Here is a 22,943-nt window from a genome sequence, read left to right on the forward strand (position 1 = left end):
CAGTTTCTCACGGCACATCACAGCGAGCAGCTAATTTGGCAAGGTAAGTCGGTGGCAGGCATTGTAAACAAGAACGACAGTCAGAGGCTAGATCAACACAGAATGATGCATGTTTCTGGTAAAAACAGCGAACATTGTATGCTAGGCTGAAACCAGACCTTTCCAAGCCTGAGTTGACCTTTCTTGGCTGCTATCCAGGATGAAAACTTTCCTGTGGGTATAGTGTAGAAGCCAGTGAAACAGTGCAAATCAGGCCAGCGCATATCTGGATAGTGCTTCCGAATTACAGACGGCTGCTCAGCTATGGAACATGTCTGAGGAATGATCTACTGATGCAGCGTGCCCTCACCATTAAGCTGAATATTTTTTATTTTGTCGGAGGCGCCCCGGACAATCCTGGTAAAGGGTTCACACATGCTTTATAGGCTGATAATTACCGGGTGGATTCCTGTGCTGAACATATGAACTCATGTATCCGTATTCACACACTAAAATTTGTGACATAATCGACTCGTTCATCACGTCCACAAAAGCCTCATCTATGACTCCTACTGGTCAGCTAAAAGAAGAATGTTGGCGAGAAATTAATTACGGAATTTAATGAACACAGTTGCATATGTAATGTATTTTAATTAAATTATAATGGGTTATGATCTGTTTAACAGTTTGTGACTAACCTTTGCGTCCTACCAGAGTAATCTATTATCTATGTAGCTGTTTCATCAAAACATTCACGTAACAGTTGCCAAGTTAATTTTGTTAACTCGATCGGCCCACACAAATTTTTGTTTTATTTTCTTCTCACTATATTTCCCTTAGCCGTGAAAAGGCGTTCTGATTATAAAACGTGTGTTTTTTCTGTGATATTCTAAAGTAATAGAACTTAAAAACATCGTATAATACAATAGATATTGCTGAAATCCCTTATTCCGTGAAACACTAATGGATATCTGGTGTTTCGCGCTTGTGATTATTTAGGTGGGTGAAATTTCGCCATGGAGCCCGAGTTAGCGACTTGGAGGGAATAATTTTCTGATGCATTCACTATTATGATTATTCTCAGTGAAGGGCTTGTTTGCTCATTACGCATAAATCTGGACGGTCTTCAAAGTACCTGTGTACGATAAACCAACTCGTTTGTTTCTTTGGCAGAAATGATTCTTCGTGCATTTCGAGGTCGTAGGTTACAATCTATCCACCAGAATCTACTTTCTGTCCATGGTAGTCGGGTCGTGGCGAGTTCGTGGGCTATACCGACTTGCAGTTTATTACACAAGGTACAAGGATTCCAGGAAAGTTCAAGGGAGGCAGATGAGCAAAGGACGACAAGCCCCATAATACGAATAACTATAATGCAGGACAGTTTGGAGAAAAGTCGTACAGTACACTGGGGTTGGTTTGGTAAAGACGTTAAGTTGTTTCACCAATACTTGTGGAAGCGGCGATGCTATCTTTCTGTCAGGAAGGATAAGTCAAACAAGTTGGGCTCTGAAGACTACACAATCCTGCCCTCTAACGGTTGATCATGTTCGGTGACAAATTATCCAGTACGTTCCGAATAAAATTGAGCATGCTGAGACCTTGAACCACTTTCTACAGATGTACGCAGTCCCCTCAAAACAAGCATACAAAGTTTGACTTTGTTTGTGCGCCTCATACCGTTTAGAACGAAGTCAGATTATCTACATTTCATTCTTCGAAAATCTGACGATCATGGTGCAAAGGCCTCAAGACCAAAACCGTTGATGTGGACTGGATCGCAGTGAAAAGTCGCCTTTGGGCTGTAATGTTATCTGGTTCAGACAGGATCAGTGCATGTTCCTGCTTGTTATGTCACCCAATTTGTACAACTAAATACCGGGGAAGCATAAGTGGGTGATAAATTTAGAGTCATTACCAAGCTCACCATTAACAGCCGGAGGCTTCATCGCTTGTGTGTTGAGCATCATCTGTTTCTGGCCAAACTTTCGAACCAAACTTTCAAAATCAGCTCTCAAAATGGTTTGTCTGGAGACCATCTTTGAACTCAGTTAGATTATTTGGCTGTCACTTGACAACCATATACAGATTGACTCTGACCAGGCCCTTGTATAGGCTCGGTTATCAGCTCATTGTACACGGCAAAACACCAGAGCTCCTTCCAATTTGGGGGAATTTCAGGAGTCAAAAGTGACCAGGTGCCCTGGCTAGAAAGTTATTGGAAACGCATAGCCCCGCTGATAAGGAAGGTTGTTTAGAAGGTGAGTAGTTTGCCTGCCCAGGCCGCCCAAGTGAAAAAATGAATATTAGCGAGATTAGCAGAAATTACTGCTGCAAAAATGACATACCAGCAACTTGTGGTCAAGATGGCGACCGTCTGGAGAGCATAAGCTTGGAGATGGATTTTACACGTACACATTTAAGCTGATTTCGTCAGTCAGCTAAAATAAGAATGGTGATAACGAGATGAGTGGCAAAAAAGATGGGACAACAATCAGTTCGTAGAATCGTTGTCTTGAGCAACGGACCGAACACTTTCCGGAGCTGTTCCTCTTGTCCGCTTCGACAGATCTAAATTAACTCGTCAGTTCTGAATATTACTTCCAAATCAGCCTCATCAACGACAGGAATCTAGCGCAAAACATCATGTATCCAAAGCAACTGAACACCTACCTCCTGGTTGATCAGCGTCCTGCCTCGTGCTAATAGCTTGAAAGGCGCGCAGTGTGACAGTTCCAATATGATAAAGTTGGAATGAAATTAGGATGGTGGTATGAAGGCCTTTGCTGTGGTTGAAAGCTTAAAAAGAAGTGAGAAATCATTCAACGACCATCACCGCATTAGTCTGGTAGCGGCAGCCTCCAAGGTATTGTCTTAGAAGTTGATCGGTTGCCGAGACGGACAAATTAGTAAGAATCAGGCCAGACTTGCCCTGGCTGAGAGTATACTGGCCCTATTCTATGAATGTCTAAGGTTTATTTGTTTTCTTGAGCTGATAGATGCTTTTGACCCTGTTAGTACGGCCGTGGCTGATGATCAAAGGTGGCCCTTCTCAGTTTTTATCCTTTAGGTTGGCACTTTATACTGATTGTTGCAAGTACATACGAGTACACAACAAGCATTCACCTAAGCTCATTCCTCATGATGGTGTAATAGAAGTCTGCACTCGGTCGCTGTCCTCCTCAGGTTTATCACTGGTTCGATGTTCCCAACCTTGCTGACTGCTTCTAGAACCTGGAAGATCAAAATGTCACCAGACTGCCTCCTAACACAAACTGAGGATATGGACTATATTAATCTACGTGTTTCACATCCTTCAAGGATGCAACTTAACCTAAATAGTTCTGCTGAAGGCTTTGGTACGCGCTTCACGTCTGCAAAGTGTGAAGTGCTGCCCTGAGAGTGGGTGGGATCAAACCCAAATTCTTGCTTACAGAGAAAACAATCGAAGTAATAGATAGACTTGTTTGCCCATGCAATTGTATAGGTTGCAGTGGACGTACTGAAGATGGTATTAATTCTGAAATCGGGAAGGCCAGGGCAGTCGTGCCAGCCTGCGACACACACGGCGCAGAAAGAACTTTGGTTCGTCTGTCAAGAGCATAGTATACACTACGGTATTGCGGTCGTTACTGAGTTATGGTTCAGAAACCCAGCCTCCAAGCGCAGAAGACGCACCAAGGTTGTCAGTGCTTGACCACTGGTGTGTTGGATGCATGGGCTTATTCCTGTAGGAACGTCAGATCAACGTTTCCGGGGTACGACAAATGTGTTTGGTTGGAAGGAATCCACATGCGACGAACTGATAATACCTTGCAGGACATGCGCCATGCATACCAGAGGACCGCCTTCCTCGCATGACCCTCTTTCAGGCCCCATTCCACGTAAAAACTACCGAAAGAAAGACAGTACATGATTTTGTAACAAAACAGGGAGGTGATAACTAGTAAAATAAGTCGGGTTGACAACTGACGTCTCTCAGAGGGGGTCCCGGGATTTAATGGTTAATGGTACTTGCAGACAAAGCTCATTCAAACAATCAGTGGCGCTTATGCATCGGAGTTATATTCTTCATTTCATGGGTTTTCAGTTTTCGTTTCTTTAAATAATCAAACTAATGCAATACAAACCAACTTATTATGTCACCGCCCCCAATGTCTGGTTGTATCTCCGCGCTTTCTGATTTTTCGGTGACTGAAAGTTTGCCCGCTGGTTCTTGGCGCTTGGTGTAGAGGTGATATATTGAAACGGACAAAACTATTTAAATTGATAAATCGGGCACTTACTTGTAGATTCCGCAACCTCCACGAGAGAATTTTCGTTAAGGCAGACGGTGTAACCTTGTACGGGAAGAGTTATGCCGGCACCGGCTGCCGTTGCAGCTGCAGCTGCACCCTGATCCTGTGGAACCGGCAACCATGTGACAAGCAGCATGCCATCCTGGGGACCTGGCTCCAGTTGGACGTTTGTTGGGGGATCCGGTAAGCCTGTGGGTGAAAGAAGAAACCATATACCGAGGCCACATCAAGATCAAAAGCTTACGACAGGTCGGATAAGAAAAAGCGACTTTTAGGTCGATTAAAAAATAATATTGGACCTCCACATTATGAAACTTAGAAAAAGCAATTGTGATTAGCTGGTTCAAAATCTGGTTGACTCATTTTCTCCCAACTGTTGCAGTCAGCCCTATCAGAAGACAACTGCATTCATCGTTACAGTGGCAAACAGAGGAGCTGAGTTTCTAAACACGACTTTCACAACTCTTGACGCATTTTCATCCACAACACCAGATGACTCTTGTGTTTCCCCAGAGAGATTTGCAACGTTCACGCCTTCTACGTCAATATTCTGAACAGCAGCAAGCCATCGCCACCACCTAGTCTTGCACTTTTCGAAATTTAATGTCTCCTAATGAGAGACTATCTGCAATGGTGTGGAAACTAAGTTGCTCTGAACTTTGAGTCAAAGTAAAATTTGTTAACAGTGGGGTCTTTGCAGATCTATGTTTTACACATAAAAGAACCTGTCTGACCTGTCTATTTGTTGGCAAATCAATTAATGACCCAAGGTCGCGACTACTCCGTAGTAGAGCACGATTGGGGCTTGTGAATGAGGAATAAAAGCGAACGACAGCTCACGATCGTAATCGGCTTTTGTTTCACCGAAAAACGGAGTAATGTTCCTTAGTGGATATGCCTATGCTGTCTGAATTTAAACTACCCCCATCCGAACGTAACAGAATGATAAATAAGAGATTATTTTGAATAGGTATATCACGACGAGATACCTGGTTGTATCTACTTATCCGGCCGAGTCGGCACAATCCCGTTTGAACAGATATATATCCATAAGTTTTCAGTGTTTTGTCGATATATGTGCCGAAGATAAAAGCAGGGAATTTACAGTGTTGAGAACCGGACTATCAAAAAGTGCCGCTCGCAACCAAGTCATCGCTCGCATTTGTACGCCTAGACGACGGCGAGACTGCTCAGTGGTTATAGCGTGAATTGACCACCGAAAGTTCCGTGATTCGACCTCGACCTCTGTATCTCGATTTCACCTCTCAGGCTTGTGTAACCTTGAAGTATCCCAGCCCTCGTGCTTCCTTCGGGTGGTATTGCAGCTAGGCACCGAAAGCGTGTTACAGCTGAACGATTGTCTTTTGTGTTGACACCCGTAAGGGTGGATAGACATAATAGTGTCTTGAACACATAGGAAAAGGAATAACATCCTGAATAATATGGCACGAGATAAAAACAGTGAAAATAGTCGTTCTGATGAGAAATTCGTTTCCCTAAATACTGTGTCTATCCAGCTGGGCCTTTGTAGGGNAGGTCAATTTACTACTTCATTGGTATTTGCCGGAAGTTTGGTGATCCGCACATAAAAAGCATTAGAGAACGGTCAATAGCTGGGCGGATTTATAAGTTTTTTCTCATTTGGCCACACATTGAGAATCGATTCAAGGGGCAGGTCCATTTTCACCAGTGATATGCTGATATGTCGATATAAGAAACCCAAGCATAACAACAATGTATTTGTTACCCTCACATCTATATGACTTGACAGCATCGTCACCGACAGCAAGCGTCAGTATCTAAACACTGATGGTTCGCTGCCATACAAAAGCGACCACGCTTAAGACAAAACTGACGGCCAGTGTGGCGTCACACTAATTGCAAAAGCCAACAAATGAAGACAATTAGCCACATCGACTTTCGTATTTGGCTCAAAAGCTTGGTCGCAAGACTGCATTTTGAGAGAACATATGTGTATCCACTTTTTCCTAAAAACAAGTCGTCCCATATGCTGAATCCACAAACCTGGATGAATAGGAGACTGTTGCTGGGACATCTAATGATTGACTAAATTGGTATGACAGACTAGGTGAGTGCCACAAGAACTCTCTTCAGTACTGTTCAACCGCGAAGGCACACAAATCATCACGTCATGGTGAACTCCAGTCACTCCGTGATGGAACTGTGTGGCTATGGGGAGATAATGATTAACAGACTGCACAGGAAATCTACCGAATCATCGCTTGTACTTCTAATTATAGTTACAAGAAACCAAGAAGTCAGCTCAGAATAACTAGTCAGTTGGCCAAGTCTCATTCAAAATCCTTTTAATCTTCCAAAACTGGTTCCTTGTACTAAGTTTCTATTCTGACCCAAATCTTTTGTCTAACCAATGAAACCAGGCCATTTGCTGATGAAAAAACTTCCACTCAGCAGCCTAACCAAACAAAAGTCATTTGATTAACAACAATAACAATACATGAGCTCAGATTTTGAAAAAACGGAAACAACACAAAAGAGAAGATAGTCTTTGCATGTGGAGTTTCAATTGTCTTTTTCGCCTGAGCAAATCTGGTCTAAAATTCGTTTGTATGTGCGTGTGTGTGCTTACTCAGTGCAGAGCCTGCTCAAACCTGCTAATCTTGGTTTATCAGAGATTAGCATAATGATACATGCAATTAGCGGGAGTTCCTACTGAGACCCACATCGAAACGGAAGTGGAGATGCAACACAGGCTTGAATGAGAACGGCAGATGGAAATCATTATGTATTCATTGTTCGAAAGATGGATTGAGGGCTCATGCCACCACACTTCAAGTATGGTTAGGCTAAACAGTAACACCAAAGTTCCGAGTTGCTACTTTGAAAATTGGACTTAACCGAACTGATAAGGTAGATTGGACCACCAGGAAACTTGTCCAGAAAACAGTATACATTGTAACGTAAACAAAAGTATACATACAAATGAAATGGAACTTTATTCCTAGGACCGCGCTGATGAAGTAGAGACCAGAGTTAGTATTATCTTACGCAAGTATTCCGCGAAAAACAACTTTAGTTCAGCATCAAACACTCTAATGTGAACCCTAGTTTCACGAAGCAGAAGAAGATTATCAAACATTAGGATTTAACGTCTTAATCATAAACCCTTAAATTCGGAAACTTCACTGCGTACTGGACAGCTACAAATGTAACCAGGGGGCTTAGAACAGGCTGAGAAGGTATGTCATGTAACCCTTCATGTTGTGGCCTTGTGGATTGCGGCAACACTCAGGGAAAACGTGTTTTCAAATTATCCTTGCCATGGAAAGGTACACCAATGGCTCTGTGAAGTAAAAAAACTTCAATATTTTGTTCTATTCTAATAGAATTCCCTCACATACTTCCGTTTATGGGAGAGATCATTTTTAATTATCCCGTTAAGCTTTTTGCTGTGGATTTTTCTCACAATACAAGATGATGAAAGAGACTTTAGACGTACGTGTGTCTGAACGTTAGCAAGAGCCTTATTTACTAAAACCGCTATCATGCTCACACAACAATTACTGAATGTTCTTCCAGATGTACAATTTGTATAATAAATCCCACATCTGTGAATAATTTAAAACAGCACCTAACGTAAGGAATAATGCACAACAAAATACAGATGGCTGTCATCGACATCGGCCTTGTAAGAACACGGTACACACCTTACTAGTTTCGTTACACTAGTAGGTTGGTTTGCCAAGCTTTGTTGCTCACAAATGCGTCCCCTGCGCAGTTACTAGACATAATTTTGACAAGCTGCCAGAGTGAGATCCTTGACAAGTTCTTATATGTTTGGATCGCGACTAAGTTTAAATGATTTCAAAGATTTAGTGAGTGATCCCCAAACCTACCCCCTTTCATATGACATCAAACACATTACCTGACCAATAGTCGTCTTAAACACCACGACAGCTGGAGGTGGCATATAAATTCGGCAAAGATAGAGTAATTGGACGTATCTACATTGCCAGTAAAGAGATCCTGATATGCTCGACAGCAAATGTTCGAAGAATGTTTCCACGAGTGTGGTCCCATTTTTCAAATGCTACTATGAGGAATAGAGAGAGTAGTGGAACTCCTGATTACGACCAGGATCAACGTCCACTGTATGACTGCTTCAAAATGGACAACAAACTGAACACAAGACAGCAGTGGATTTGAAAACAGGTAATGAAAAGAGACAGAATTTGAAGGCGCAACAAAACAAAATCGCAACTCATGATGGCTGCACAGAAAGCATGCGCGAATGTTGACTAAATCGAACAGTTTCCAACCACGCCACGGACCAGAACGACTGGCTTGTATGAGCCGGAGGTAAAGACAATATTTAACTATTGCAACAATTATAAATACATATTATATAATTATATAATTACAATAATATATAATTATATACAAAGAGGAAAAACTCTGAAAACGTGATTGATAATTAATTAATATATAATACAAAGAGGAAAAACTCTGAAAACGTGATTGATAATTAATTGATTGCTCATACAGAGCAAAGCAACTAAATTGTTGAATCGAAAATCCGCTGCTACGCCACTAAATAGCAAGCTATCCCTGGTCAGACGTACATATTTGACAGTGGCTTATCTTTGATCAAAACACACAAGGTAACTAAATGATAGCCGCTGGATGCCTAATTTGTAAGTTCAACAGCAAGATACAAATCACCTCAAATACAGTTACTTTTAAAAATTGTGCGGCTCACTTGTTCTGGTAAAAAAGACGTTCTGTGCATGTGCCAGCTTCACAAACAGGAGGTTTGCAATACCCAGGAAGTCAAATAATGGATATGTGCTTTGCTGCCCCAGGTTTCTTGGTTACTGGATACATTATTCATACAATGTCAGTCTCGGAACAACTCTAAATAGTGCCAAGTCCGAAGTACTCCATGACACCGCTTTTGTCAATTATTTCTCTACCGCTTATCACGTCTATCAGACTAAGATAACTTTTTTAAAAGATTGACGACATGCAGCCAAAGAAAACTTTAACAAAGGACCTGCACGGCATAAGTTAAAGGATATTGGCTGAACAACAATTGAGCTGTTGGATGGGTACCATTCTCTTCTGTGAGTCCCCGTGACCTGATCACGTCCTAAAGATATAGAAGCGTGACAAAAATCTCACTACGTTGACCAATGTGACCAATGTGTTAATAACATCATTTGGATGTTACTGACTTCCATACTTCCTCAGGTAAACACGGATGTTCAGCCAGATGAAGCCGAATTTTGTTCAAACTGATTTCCGTTCGCACATAGTAAGCCTCACGCTGCACGCCTCAGCTTTGAAGGGAAAGCCATGCTTCTGATCTCAGATAACACAACGTTTACCTCAGGATAGAAGACAATAAGCCTGAATAGGTTTGGTGGTAAGGTGACCATTTATCCTTCACTACTGATGAAGCTCAAAGGTTGTTGCATTTTGGAAGTCGTTAGTTGGTTACAAACAATTTTAGTAACATTTTAGGGCAAACGTAAAGAAAAGTAGTTCCCTTATTTTGCATTTACACGTTCAAACCGTGATCTAATCAGCTAGTTAGGACTTTTAGTCAATCAGTATACAATTTTGTGATCGAAGTGTTGGGAAAGCCTAACACATATCCTGACTTTGAAATTTATCAACAGATTACACGTGTTAGTTCATGTAAGCGGGATTGTGATGGACTAAAACCCATTTATTATACAATAGGTTTATCTTGCCTACTTAGCACGAATCCGTAAGGATGTGAAATTTTCAGTCTACCTACAATTAAAAAAGGTATCATATTATATACAGTGCAGTAAATTAGCTAATATTCGACACCGTGCTGGCAAGATATGCACGGAAGTGCACGCAGGTCAGATCACAACTCAATCAGTGAGCAAGGGGATAACTAGAACCGAAATTGCCTATTCAAGTGAAAGATGATTGAAAAAATCACAGGTATAACTTGGAAACAGTAGTGCAAATAACGTACTAACATCACTTCAATGATGCTTTATCAAACGATGATGAAACGTGTGCAAACCAACTGCTCAGCTGAACGAACTAGTCAGAAGCAGATACCATTAAAACTGCTCATACCCCTGCAAAATCTCTTCAGATTGCCAGGAGTGCAGCACCCAGAGGATAACCTCTGCAGTACAAGTTTTGTTTTCAACACAATTTACAGTTTTCACAGAAAACCCCACACTGTTATTCAGTAAGTGAGGCTGAGAAGTCAATTCAGTGACGAAGTCGATGAAGCAAAAGTTTAGACTATTGTGTATGCTAAGCATTAGACAACCAGTGTGCTTTAGCAGTCCCGGTATTTCGCCCTCCATTTCTAAAGTCTGATTTGACATTCGGTTCCAAAATTTGGTCGCCAAAAACGCTTAAGGTAAGCTGTTCTGATGCTTCTGGTTTTTCTTCAATGTTTCACTGCATGACTCCAATAGCTCCATTTGAGCATAAAGTACATTAATTACTAGGGACAGAACTCGCTAGCTAACAAAACAAGTAGCCACAACCCCATTCTTAGTCTGATCAAGTATTATTACCCAGCAGATTGCAATAGTCCAAATGATGATCACTTAATTAGGTTCCTTACACTGTGGATGATGTGTTTTTCAGGTTTTAAATTCCACTTTTCTGTGGAAGCATGCTGGTTCTGGTGTACTCATTATTCCTGGTACTACTCCAAAACCTAAATGTCTACCTGCGAATCACCTGACTAAACTCAGGATTCGCTAACCCGTATGAACAGAAGCCGTCAAAGGAAGAAACGACATGTTAACAATCCATGGGACGGTGTCGTACCACCACTATTCAAGAAAAAACTGAATGTGGGAAAGAAAAAATTAAGCATTCATAACCAATAACTCTTACTGTCTGTGAAGTGGTGTATGCACTAGTACTTTGAACGCAATCAAAAGTATTGGCTAGGTTATTGGGCTAGAGCAAATTCAATTTTTGTATTAATCCGAACAAGAAACTGCCGGGTTTAAATTTGCGTATTTTGAGCTCATTTTTGAGCTCAACATTCCAGCTGGAAGCGTGCATGTGACTTACAACGCTGGTGTTGATGGTAGGTTTTCATATCATGGTTTGGTTACTAATGTGCGATGCCTGTACATCAAAATGAAACGCAACATGTTTGCACGAAAACAAATTTCGCGAATAGTCATTTATTGATGTATTAATCAATCAAATCCTGAACTGACTTCCTGCGTTCATGAAAATCCGATAATATCTGGATTTTTCATCGCCGCAGAAGCGGCGCACGTAAGTGTAGGCACAGAAAATTTCTGGAGAAAACTTACTTTCACAGATAATCAATCAAACCAAAACGTTTCGACTAAGTAACCGATATCTACCTGTTTTCCCCACTCTAGTTATTTCAGGCTGACGAAAGCCACGTCTTTGGAAGGACAGATTCCTTTTTAGCGCATCCGAAAATACCATAGGCTAACAGGCCAGTGGCACCATACCACTCGGCTTTTTGGTGCATATGTTCTTAAATTCCTTGTAATCAAAGAGGTCCGGGGAGTGACAACATATCTCGAGAGGAGGAGGTTATAATTTGCTGACTATATAAAGTAGCTAGTAAAAACTATAAGTTGACTTTCCTGCTTTTCACGGACTCATAATTGATTGTTACTATCTGTTGATCGAACAAATTTGCCAATGGAAGGTTAAGGCTTACAGCAAGTCACTCAGAAATCTCATATACTTGAGGACAGGCACAGCTTAGATCGTAATGAAACAGTATGTTGAAAACTTGGTGTCGTTTGCACAGCTAGAATTATGTCAGTAGCTTTGTTGTATGGTATTGTTTAAGTAGCTTGTCTTCTCATGAAACCAATGATGATAAACATTATACTTATCTGAAGTCCTCTGAAAGGAGTCTGGTTTGTCCGTGACATCATTTTCTTCCAAAACAGACGGGACACTCATATCCAAACTGGGTTACGATCCCGAGGTGAATCAGCCATTACGAGTGTACTCATATGCACTTAATTTATTTCCATTCAAAACAATAGAAATCCTCCTAGAAACGAGGCGGAATAGTCTATAAGTGAATAATGAAGCCGTGGTACAAGTGATCGCCGAGGTAATTTTGGCTCCTAATCCTACTGACGGTAACGCAGTAGTTGCCTGAATGACTTGGAATTCACGTTGAGTGGCTCAAAATCAGCGGCTGGATCTAACTTGCAAAAATTTCGACCATGCATGACCAGTAAATGTGAAAAAACTGGATACATTAATAAGTTACAACAATCTATCCTACGAGCACCCTTCATTACTTACCGATTGGAAGAGTACGAAATTCTATGAATGCAGCCAGCTTCTGTGTGTCCACGCCACTTCGTGGGCTGCAGATGATAGACATGGGGGACTTTTGAGATTCGGGAATATTGGTCTTTTGGACAACAGCCTGTACGCAAACCCAATGAAGGGCGTCAGGTGGCAGATCTGAAAAGAAAGTTTCCATAAAACGTGAATAAAACGAATGCGACATTAATAAGGATGGACAATGCTCACTTAGTGAGTCAAACTTAGCCAATGTAGCTGCTTGCAAGTTCTAAAATGTTGCTTCTAAATTCGGGTAATGTATTTAAGGCCTGTGTCTGTTCAGATGGCTATCAGTACTGAATTCTGTCAACATTCAAGTTATGTTTGCAGCAGGGGAGCTCCTTGATTGTCTGGGTGATTATTCCCTGACAGACTTTATTGGGGACAATAGTCGTGCACTTCGTCATCTAGGGATGAATGAACCACCAAATGGATTTGTATGATAAGGAGAACCAGTTGAAGAGCAAAAAAACAACGAACACCGATGCATTCGCGTTCAGCAATCTGAGAACCAGATTTTCCTGCACACATGATTGACGATAATCGATTTAACAAACACCGTAAAAACACATCGTCAAAGTCAGCATTTCCTCTATTATTTCCCCCCAAAACATCTAGCTGGCGTTTTGATGGTACGTAACGACAGATTAGTCACCCGGCCTACAAGGAACAAATGCTCAAGGTTTACAAATGAACGTTATTTCCCTAAATCCCAAGGCGATTAAGTGAGTGGCGTTACTTTAGAATTCGGCTAATGGCCTTCAATAAAACTTAGGCTAATGTATCCAAAATTTCCCGCCCAGATAACATGATGAAAAGTGACAAAGCTAACATTTACATGGAAAGACGATATCTATCAGAATGTGATTATAATAATTCTATTCTATGGGCAATCGGCTGGCAGCTAATTCTGGCTTGTAAACGGATAAGAAAGATCTGTTGGTTAAGACCAACCCGAAGACAAAATGAACGGTCGCCTTGGAGAGGAGTATTCGGTTACGCAACGATTAACCGAATATTAAAAAGACGGTTGCTTTCCGACGGTGCGTGACCCGGAAAAATGCACAGCATTTACCGCTGTGCCAAAATACTTTGTTAAATTTGTGGCTGAGAATCAGTGAGGATAAATTTTGCTGAAAAGAATGAAGCTTTTTTTTCAGAATATTTCCCTTGGAATGCCACTGTAGAAAACCTTCAATAAATTATCGTGCAGGTATACTATCGCCCTTCCGTTATGCAGTTCAATAAAAAGTGGATTTTGGGCATTAACTTCTCTCCTGAGAATAGGTGCGAAGTTCTTACCTGTTAGTAAAATCTTATACACTCCGGGAGGACAGGTGCACAGCTCCTGTTGGTTGAGGAAGATGCGGTGCCAGTAGTTGCTGTTTCCAGGCATCCAACTTAGTTTTGCCGAATTGGTAGTGATTTGTGTGGCCCGCAAACGTCCTGGTGTGGCGGTCATTCCTCTGCCGACCACAAGCGTGCATGCAGCATCTTTTGATTGACCTTTTGTGCTAATAGCTCGTACAGATATCCGGTGCGGCTACGGATGGGACAGTAATCAACAAGGATATCAGGTAAAAGCAAACAAACGGCTATAGAGTTTAGGGTTATTCAAGGATTCTTAGTCAGTAAGGTAAACAAATGTTTAGTGAGTGACTGGCAAGGAAAACTGGGCATTCACAATCATCGGTTAGCTTGTATTAGAAAACCCTTTGAAAGATAAAGGGTTTGTTACATACAACGCTTTTTCTACTGTCCGTTAAAGCTGAAGAGTGCCACGTACCCAGAAAAATTTCTTTCACAGGTGATCGTTATCAAGTAATACCCCAACGTGTTTTAACTGCTGAACAGTTCGTTGGGGAAAGTTGTACGTTTTGGAAAATTACTTTGCTGTGCTGCATACTACGAATGCAGCATGCTGCACAAAACATTACCGTTTTTCTAAGTACCTTCCTAGTAGGCGTTGGCTACGTGGAGAGATACCAACTATAATTTTTTTCATTAATGTTTGACACCAGTGTAGCGTTCGGATGACAAACCAAGAAGTAGATTGCTGACTTTTAAAATTCTTACCAAACACCGAAAACGGGCTTCACAAACCGTCATAAAAAATTTATGAACAGACGAGTTTGAGATCCGTGATTTCATACAGTCCAAGGAATTAGGTGTTGGGCACTGTTGAAAATTTCGACCAGATTTATAGATCCCAGCTGTCGTATTCGGTTCAGTTGAATCCAAGTGTACTGCTGAGTTGCTTGTTTGATTAGTACAGTATATCGTAGGTCCTTTAAAACGCTTTGACCGGTTAACATACATATTTCAGATAAACATCCACGTGATACAGCCACATGAACCTGTCGCATGTTCGACATTATTCCATGCTTCAATCATAATCGTAAATGTACGATAGATGATTTGGGCAATGAAGCAACCAGCCTGGTTAGCGGGTTTGACAACAAATTTACTTTGAACAAGGATGAAACATTGCAATGGTGATAAACCAGACCATGTGAAAGAGAAGTTCAATTTTAAACGATGATTCTACCGCATCCAGCCGAACCTCTCGCTTGTTTTCCTTTTCCAACTCAGTGTGTTGCTCGAAGTTCGGCTCATCGTACATTTGTGACAGTATTCGAGACATGCAGTGTGGTTTCTTGGGAAAACGCTGCTTGTATATTGCGAATCAGCTAAGTAAAACATATGGTATCAATGTGCAGCACATCTACTTGAAGAGAAACATCATGAGCGAGGGATTCGGCTAGGTCCAATTAAATCTCGCGATATAAGAAAACTAGTGTGCAAATGACCATAGTTCTGTAATCCTCGTATGAAATTTCGCTCTGTTTTAAGCCTACTGAAGAGAGTTTGTTTAAAACCAACATTTTGATTGGTATGATGTTCCTAACATGTAGGCTACAGTCATCGCCTTTTTCGCGCCTTCAAATTTGCTGAATTCTTACCCATTTTCATCTGTTTGCAAACTCCATATATATGACCAGCGTAATTTAATTCTGCTGGTACTATCACACAAACGGCTACCACTGATGAAAGTCAAAGTGACCTCTCGCGTGTTCCTACCACATAACATGTGGTAGGAAAGCTAACCGGATGTGCTCTTGTAATAAAAAATGCAATCAGATCTTGAAAAGCACAGACCCATGACGCCTTTGGTCCATCTCTCAGCTTGTCAGAATCCGGTATCTGGCCATTTGATTAGCAGTTTCACTGATACATATCGTCGTTCCCGGTAGTGACAACCATACATACATAAGAAGGGATGCGTGTAAACAAGTCAGGCATAGGAACTTCTACATTAACCTGAACCTACATAGACTCTCGTCTTCCCTAGCACCGTTCCTTTTTTAGATAAATAGGAGATAAATACATTGTCCTTGGGCTAGATTTCATGAAGAAACGACTGTCAAAGTACACTAATGGCTTGCTTTACTGTACTGCATTTCACACTTGATGCTCAAGACATCTCATCCTGACAGCTGATCATGTGACTTTTGATCTGAACGCCGGGCTTACAAACAATTCGTCAACTACCCAGATGGTGTCATCAGTGTGCAGATTAATGGGTCATTTCTTCTTACTTGCTCTAATTTACCTAGTTGACAGAGAAATTCTGACAATATATATATATATATATATATATATATATATATATATATTCGTACAGGTCGACTTGTTTTGCGTTGTGATCCCTATTCTTTGTAATGAATTTGTGCGTTGGCTGGCTTCTGCTCGAATAATTCCCGCTACTTACCTGATTACTGTTGTTTTGTGGTCTGTCTTCACTTTGCCTGATTAGTTCTTACATAGGCTCCTACTTTTATTATTTCACTATTCCGATTTGATTCGTCTGTTCTGATTTGTCGTTGCATGTTAATATGATTCTTTTGTCGATTTTGCTTGGTCGTTTAGACATTTTGATTGCCACGGTTGTTTTCCTTGTCCTTTACATTTGTTTGGCTGCTCGTATGCTTTCCTATGTGAACGGTTTTTACCTCTTTCTTCAAATGCGTTTTTTGTTTTCTTGGTTTAAGTTACGTCACAGGTGGCTTAGTTATTCATTTGTAGTTGGATTCGCCTTCTGTACATGTTTTCCCTGATCTTTCGCGAATTTTCGAAATTTTAGGTCTTTGAATCCTTTGTCCTCAGCGGTTAAAAGATAAGGTCGAATTTGATATGTTTGTTGATAGGAAATTTAGTCGAGTACCCCGTACTTAAATTCACGTGTTTATCTGTTCGTGCCTGAGCTAGTTTGCGCATTTCCTTCCAGTCTGGTACGTGCCCATCCCTATCATCTTTCACGGATAAATGTGAAAAATGAGAGGGTCTTTTGACAGGAAGTTTGTCCTCTTGCGGCCTGTTAAAGATCTCCCATGCAGGCTACTTCCTGTATTATTTGCCACAAGCTTCGTACAAACCTTGCGTATGAAGCTGTCCCTCGTAATCGTGCTTGGTTTTATTTTGGAGTTTGTACGAGCTATCCGCACTTTGTGTCCGCCGGTTTGCAGACCACAAAGTTTCAGTGATTTCTGAAATATTTTTACCATACGAAAAAATCATTCGGTATTCTTTTTTGCGCGGTTTGGTAAGCCAATTTGGGTTTTTTGAGGGTTTACACAATGGAGCTATTCGGGTATCCATTTCTTTGAAAAGCTTTCTATAAGCGCTTCTTTGTTTAATCTTAACCTCCATTGTGGTGCGATGCGTTTCAGAACGTCTGAACATGAATTTCGAACCAACAAATAAGTACATTTGCTTACAGATAGTTTGCGAGCCAACTGCCAAACTCAGCGATCAAGTAAACGGTCACCTTATCAACCAACCGTGAACGCACCTAAATTACGTATAATCTGACGATTCTCACGCCATGTACTTGGTAACGGCCTCATTCAAATTCTCACTTGTACAACCAAAGAGTGAAGTTTTAAATCGATCCCACTACACCACTAGACCTTGGTGTGCTCACTGGCGCTGGTTTCACAAAAGGTCAGGGGGCTCTCATCAGGAAAATGGCACTGAAAGACCATTTGGTGACAAGGGCCCATCTTCAGTGGTTCTTCGTTATTTTCACTTTCGTTAGTCACAAAATCTGGGACTTCACTGATGTTGATGGTAAGAAATTCACGATAATACAAACAAGTGCACAAATTTTATGCACAAATGTAGGGCAAACAGCCCATACACATGGGTGTGTGAGAGAAGAAGTTGGGCGAGTTGTTATTGCTATTTCCAGAGCAATGACAACCAGTGAACAGAAGTATATTGTTATTAGTCCAAATAATTTGTAGCACACAGACTTTAAGGTGATTTTATTGCAACGGCATTAATCGAAGTTTCTTTGTTTGATACTAGAGTCATGAAATTGAGTTCAGAAGCAGCATTCAGCCAAAACATTTTCATCCTGATTTATACGTAGAAGCAATCGGTATCTGAAGCTACCAGTCCACATTATGAATGTCAGATTATTTGTGCGTAATGTTAACCCAAAATTTCGACCCACAGTAAATTGTACTTAAAGCAATGGGTTGACTAACGAGCATTTTCGCGGATGACCGGAAATGCAGGAAAAACTCATGACTCTGCTGAGGAATTTGAGCAGTTTTCTTAATTGGGTGTATTTTGCTCACGAAGCAATGCATTTTTCCTGTAGGAGTATGAATTCTCAATGCTCATTACAGTGATTTGTCACCTGAGAATGTCACTTTACAGGAGTCTCTGACATCTGTTTTAATATTACTAAAATATTCCATAAACATCTGCATGAAATCTTATAGGGAATTACCCAATATTTAGGCTCCCAAAGGAATCGTAACGAGACATTTCAACCACAAAAAAAACGAACAGATAATAAAGAAACTCAACAGGTAGAAAACGTGAGTAGGAAGCTATTTCCTGCAGAGTACTCTGTTAGATACTACTGTCAAATCATCATGGGTTGGCCGAAAACGTGTTTTGAACAGACCTGTAATGGAGATGATTATCTCTGAGTGAAGTGGACTAATACGTCTGACAGAACTCGATCTAGACGACCTAGACTGTCTATTCAGCTACTGACGAAATGAGTTGTATTCCACGGAATCCGAAACAACGCCGCATTTGCTAATTTGAAATAAGAGTGAATTAGTTAACATTCAATGGTGACAGAGTAAGTCAGTGAATAAGCTTGTGAACTAATATTCAACTGATCAGGGTTTGGCTGCTTGGCCTCTCTGCCCATGTTGTTTCATAAATAAAGATCTCAAAAGAGACCTTAAATTTCTCAGCCTGGGAATTGTCACAGGTCCAGAGAAAAACCTTTGTTAGTCACCTCTAGCTGGATAGTATAGTGTAGTAACAGAATAAATGATACCAAACTTGTGGACATCTGAAAATGCCACAGCAAGCTATCTGTTAAAGTGTCTTGTAAAAAACCTTTTCAGTTGGTATACGGAGAGCACAGAAAAGCTGAGAAATAGATAAACTGTCCAAAATTTTATGAAGACCGCCTCCGAGTAGCCACATGTTCTAAACAAGTTGGTGCAAGTTAGTGCTTTTGGATGATGTGTGGGTCGAAAAACAAAATACAAATATCACAAAGACGTTATAAATAGACCTCATCGGTGCTTGAAGATTCTGATGGGATCGAGTCGGTGAGTAAGTATGACCACTTTGCTGTTGCATAGATTTTTAAGCCAGTAGTTTCGTCTCATCAGAGAGGTTTTGTAAGCAGCCGGTGGATTTATAGCTGGGCAACGTTTCGCTTGTGACACAAAAGCTTCGACAGACCAAATAAGTAAGAAGGTTGATTGGGTTTTAAGGCAGTCAGAGAACCAATCCGTGAGATTCCTTATGACTAGCCGACTTGATCAGTGCAGGGTGTTCAGTTTGATGTTCCTGCTTTTTTCGTTTATGGGGATAACTAACATTTATGATAGATTGGTTAGAGTGGAGAATTATCTTCACGTTGCACCCACTCTTTGTTGACCTCGCTTTTTCAGTCTAGGACAACAGTGTCCGTCAAAGGGTACCGGGACTATTCATTTGAGGATGGGGGTGAGAGTGGTTAATTAGACCCAGACCATTTTGCTGATAATTGCACCGCTGTGTCAGCTCTCCACACGTTTGCAAGTTTTACCCCTCTATTCTATTCACACGGGGATGCTTGGCGATTCCCACCGCCTTGGCCAACAGACGCTGTGGTGTGAATTTTAACCCCGTCCCAGGATGTGCACATTTTCTAAATCTATCCTATGTCCAGAGTTTAGTGCATTCCTTGCCATTGCCGAATCTTTGACAATTGCCTGGTATTCATCTACGTTTCTCAGTGGTCTATTAATGAAACGCTCACATTCACCGATTCTGATGTGCGATTCCCTGGCTGTCTGACCTATATAAACCTTTGTGCAGTCGTTACATTTTATTTTGAGTACCCACTTCCTAGTCCCATCAACCGGAATGCGATCCTTCATATGCACCAACACCCGGCGCAGTCTTGCCCTTCTGGAATGTTACTCTAATGTTAGCCGTATTCATCGGACTGACCGGATAACTCATTGGACATAGGTTCCATAACCTGGACATATTGTTACCTTACGGTATTTTAAAAACGAGGCTACTACCGTAATTAGTAAGTGGTTGCTGAATAAGAGGAGTATACTACTTCAAATGGAATATTCCAGTCATTGGCTGCTAACTAAACTAAATTATACCCTTCCTAAATGCAAAAAAATTTTGGTTTTTGTGCTCAGGCGCACTTCCAAACCGCGAGATGCGAATCTCTCCTGAATAACAAGCACCGAAAGTAAAAATCCTAATCTACCGGGAGCTTCACACTCAAAATAATTTCTTCATCAATTGTTCTCCGTTACTTTGTATCTCTGTACCTCAGCAAACGGTCAAGTTTTGTTCGTGAGCGTACATCTACCAAAATACAGTCCTTTTTTTACCAGAGTTTGAATTTATGAAGGAGTAAAAGGTCCTTATATCTTGAGTTCAATTGGAAAACTTTTGTAACCAATCAAAACTCGCCTGCTGGAGAATGTTGTGGAAACCATTTGTTACTCGGCATACTTTCAAAATTGACATGGGCTTTGTCGAGATAGGTTGATCAAATTTTAGGGAAGACGGAAGACCTTTTGCCTAGACAAGTAAATAATTAGTGAATGACGCTAGAAGCATTTTGTTTGATAATGTGGTTTTTGGTCGTTGTGCTCTGGCGTCAGGAGGATGACGTAGACTCCGGTCTGTTTGAGCATTGTATTTTGAGCTCTGCTTCTACTTAAAGCCTGTTTTTATGGGCGGTAGTAGGCTGGCTAACGAAATACCACTTTCCACTAAATTCTCACTCCCGTTAACAAAACCATCGGTTTTTATCTTGCTTTTCAAGGAAAATGTATGGAATGTCAAAGGCAGTTGAGTACAGAGAGATCATAGCCTTTCTGCCAGCCATATACTACCGCACTAGATCTGCTTGTGCTGTAGAAAAAAGATATACTGAATCTCGAGCATGATTTTAATTTCTTGTGAAATAAGCAGTTGACAAAGTGTGCTGTTCTCGATTTTTTTATCCCGAATTTTTATGATGAATTTCAAAATGACCAACACAATATTTGTAATCATTCAGTAGTAGGTAACAGGGAACCTTACTGCTCCCTCCGCCAAATCAGCATGTCAGAGTAAATACAAATCCATCGATTGATCAGAGTTGCTCTTTCCTTCCCTCTATCATTCTGCAACTAGTTTCCGGTAGTTTATCGATTATCAACCGTGCCATGAATGTCACTAAGCTGCTTGTTTTACTGTGTCCCTTACGCCAGGATCATTCGGGTAGAAGTACGCGCGGTTACATTTTGACAGTAAAAATAGGCCATTTAAACGAATGGAGTGGGGGATGAAATACTGCCAGATTGTTACACGAACTCAAAACTGATGTTAGAAATGAAACGGACCTAGGAGTTCTAGCTGGAACCGGAAACTGGGAGTTTCGAAAAAGTGAGGATAGTGTGAGAAGAGTGAATAACTCCTGAAACGAGTATGAGTTTGCTCCACTGTTGGATTTCATCAAGAATGCAACAAACACTTGAGTGGTTTTGGATGCTTGATAGAAACCCCAATGGCTTGAAGGCACGAAAACCTTAGGGAAACCAAATAAGTCAGAAGATGAGTAGAATCAAGATTTAAAGCTAGTGAACCAACAGAAGTTTGAAAAAAAGGTAAAAGCAAAATGGGGAACAGATGGTGTTATTTCCTATTCTGTCAAGAAATTGGCCAAATTCTCGCCAGGGTTTTATAAAATTATTCGACTGACTTATTGCATCCACACTATGGATCAATTACCTTGATTGTTTGATCCGATCTTCTGTGATTTCCTGTTCAAACTAGTCACCTCTCAACGTTAGAAAATTGCTTAATTGCTCTTCTGTTCCAAAATAGAGATCAGGCGCGGCTTAGCAAGTAAACAAAGCGACAAAAGCAATTGTTGTAGCGATACGTACGTCATAATTATTTCGCCACTATTTATTGGTATTATGCGATGTTAACCATGGCTTCCATCAGGGGTAACAAGTAGCATGAGAGAATAGTCACGCCTCACTGCAGTTCTCTGTTACATTTTTTCCGCCGCAATTTCGATTGTTTTCCAGATTAACTTATAGTTAAAAACCACAACTGTAATGAGTGTCAGGCGACACCCAGGATCGATATCGCTAACCATATGACCATCGTCAGCTTGAAATTCGTCTACATAATCACCTCATCAAAATCACATGCAAAGAAAGATGAATAATTTCGTCTAAACAATGTCTAATGTAATTTGTCTCACAATACAGCCCACTGCCTGAGATCCGTCCGTGAGGATCTTGGTGCAGGATATTCATAGAAAATTCACCTGGTGCTATGTGGGCGAGAGGCTGATAGCAGTCCAGCCATCTGAGTTGCTATATACTGAATGGCGCCTCCATGGCAAACGCTCGGTAACCCATAGTTCATGCGGTAAAGCGTTTTATTCAGTAGTTTCGCAAAGCGACACTTGCTGCTTGTTGAGGGCACCAGCAGGGATCAATCTGCATGTGGAAGAGACTGAGTTCCTTCCGATGTAAAATTCCGAATCATTTCCCTACCTTCATACGTTCCTTGTTGACCGCGATTTGGTTGTTGATACAGCACAAGTTAGATTACAGCATAAGCTGGATTTCAGACTTTTTGTAAGACTTTCCGAAGAATAAAGAAATTTGCTCCTGGGTTTTCCGTGTGCGCGAATATACTGGTAGCGTCATTTGTGCGATTGTGAATGTTGGTAATATCAAACGGAAAGCAGCT

At 41.0% G+C, this 22,943-nt stretch overlaps 1 protein-coding gene across 1 annotated transcript in view; it reads right to left on the reverse strand.

Annotated features, from left to right (window-relative positions):
* Positions 1–22,943, reverse strand: part of T265_14693 (hypothetical protein) — a gene marked incomplete at both ends in the record, with an annotated part of 55,709 nt that overhangs the window by 27,074 nt on the left and 5,692 nt on the right. The window contains 5 exon segments of the mRNA XM_009174812.1: positions 4,266–4,466; positions 5,492–5,638; positions 12,585–12,749; positions 13,932–14,172; positions 19,859–20,089. Coding sequence (XP_009173076.1) covers positions 4,266–4,466; positions 5,492–5,638; positions 12,585–12,749; positions 13,932–14,172; positions 19,859–20,089 — 985 coding nt within the window.

This window comes from Opisthorchis viverrini (genome assembly GCF_000715545.1).
Source record: "Opisthorchis viverrini unplaced genomic scaffold opera_v5_243, whole genome shotgun sequence".
In the NCBI taxonomy this organism is placed as follows: Eukaryota; Metazoa; Platyhelminthes; class Trematoda; order Opisthorchiida; family Opisthorchiidae; genus Opisthorchis; species Opisthorchis viverrini.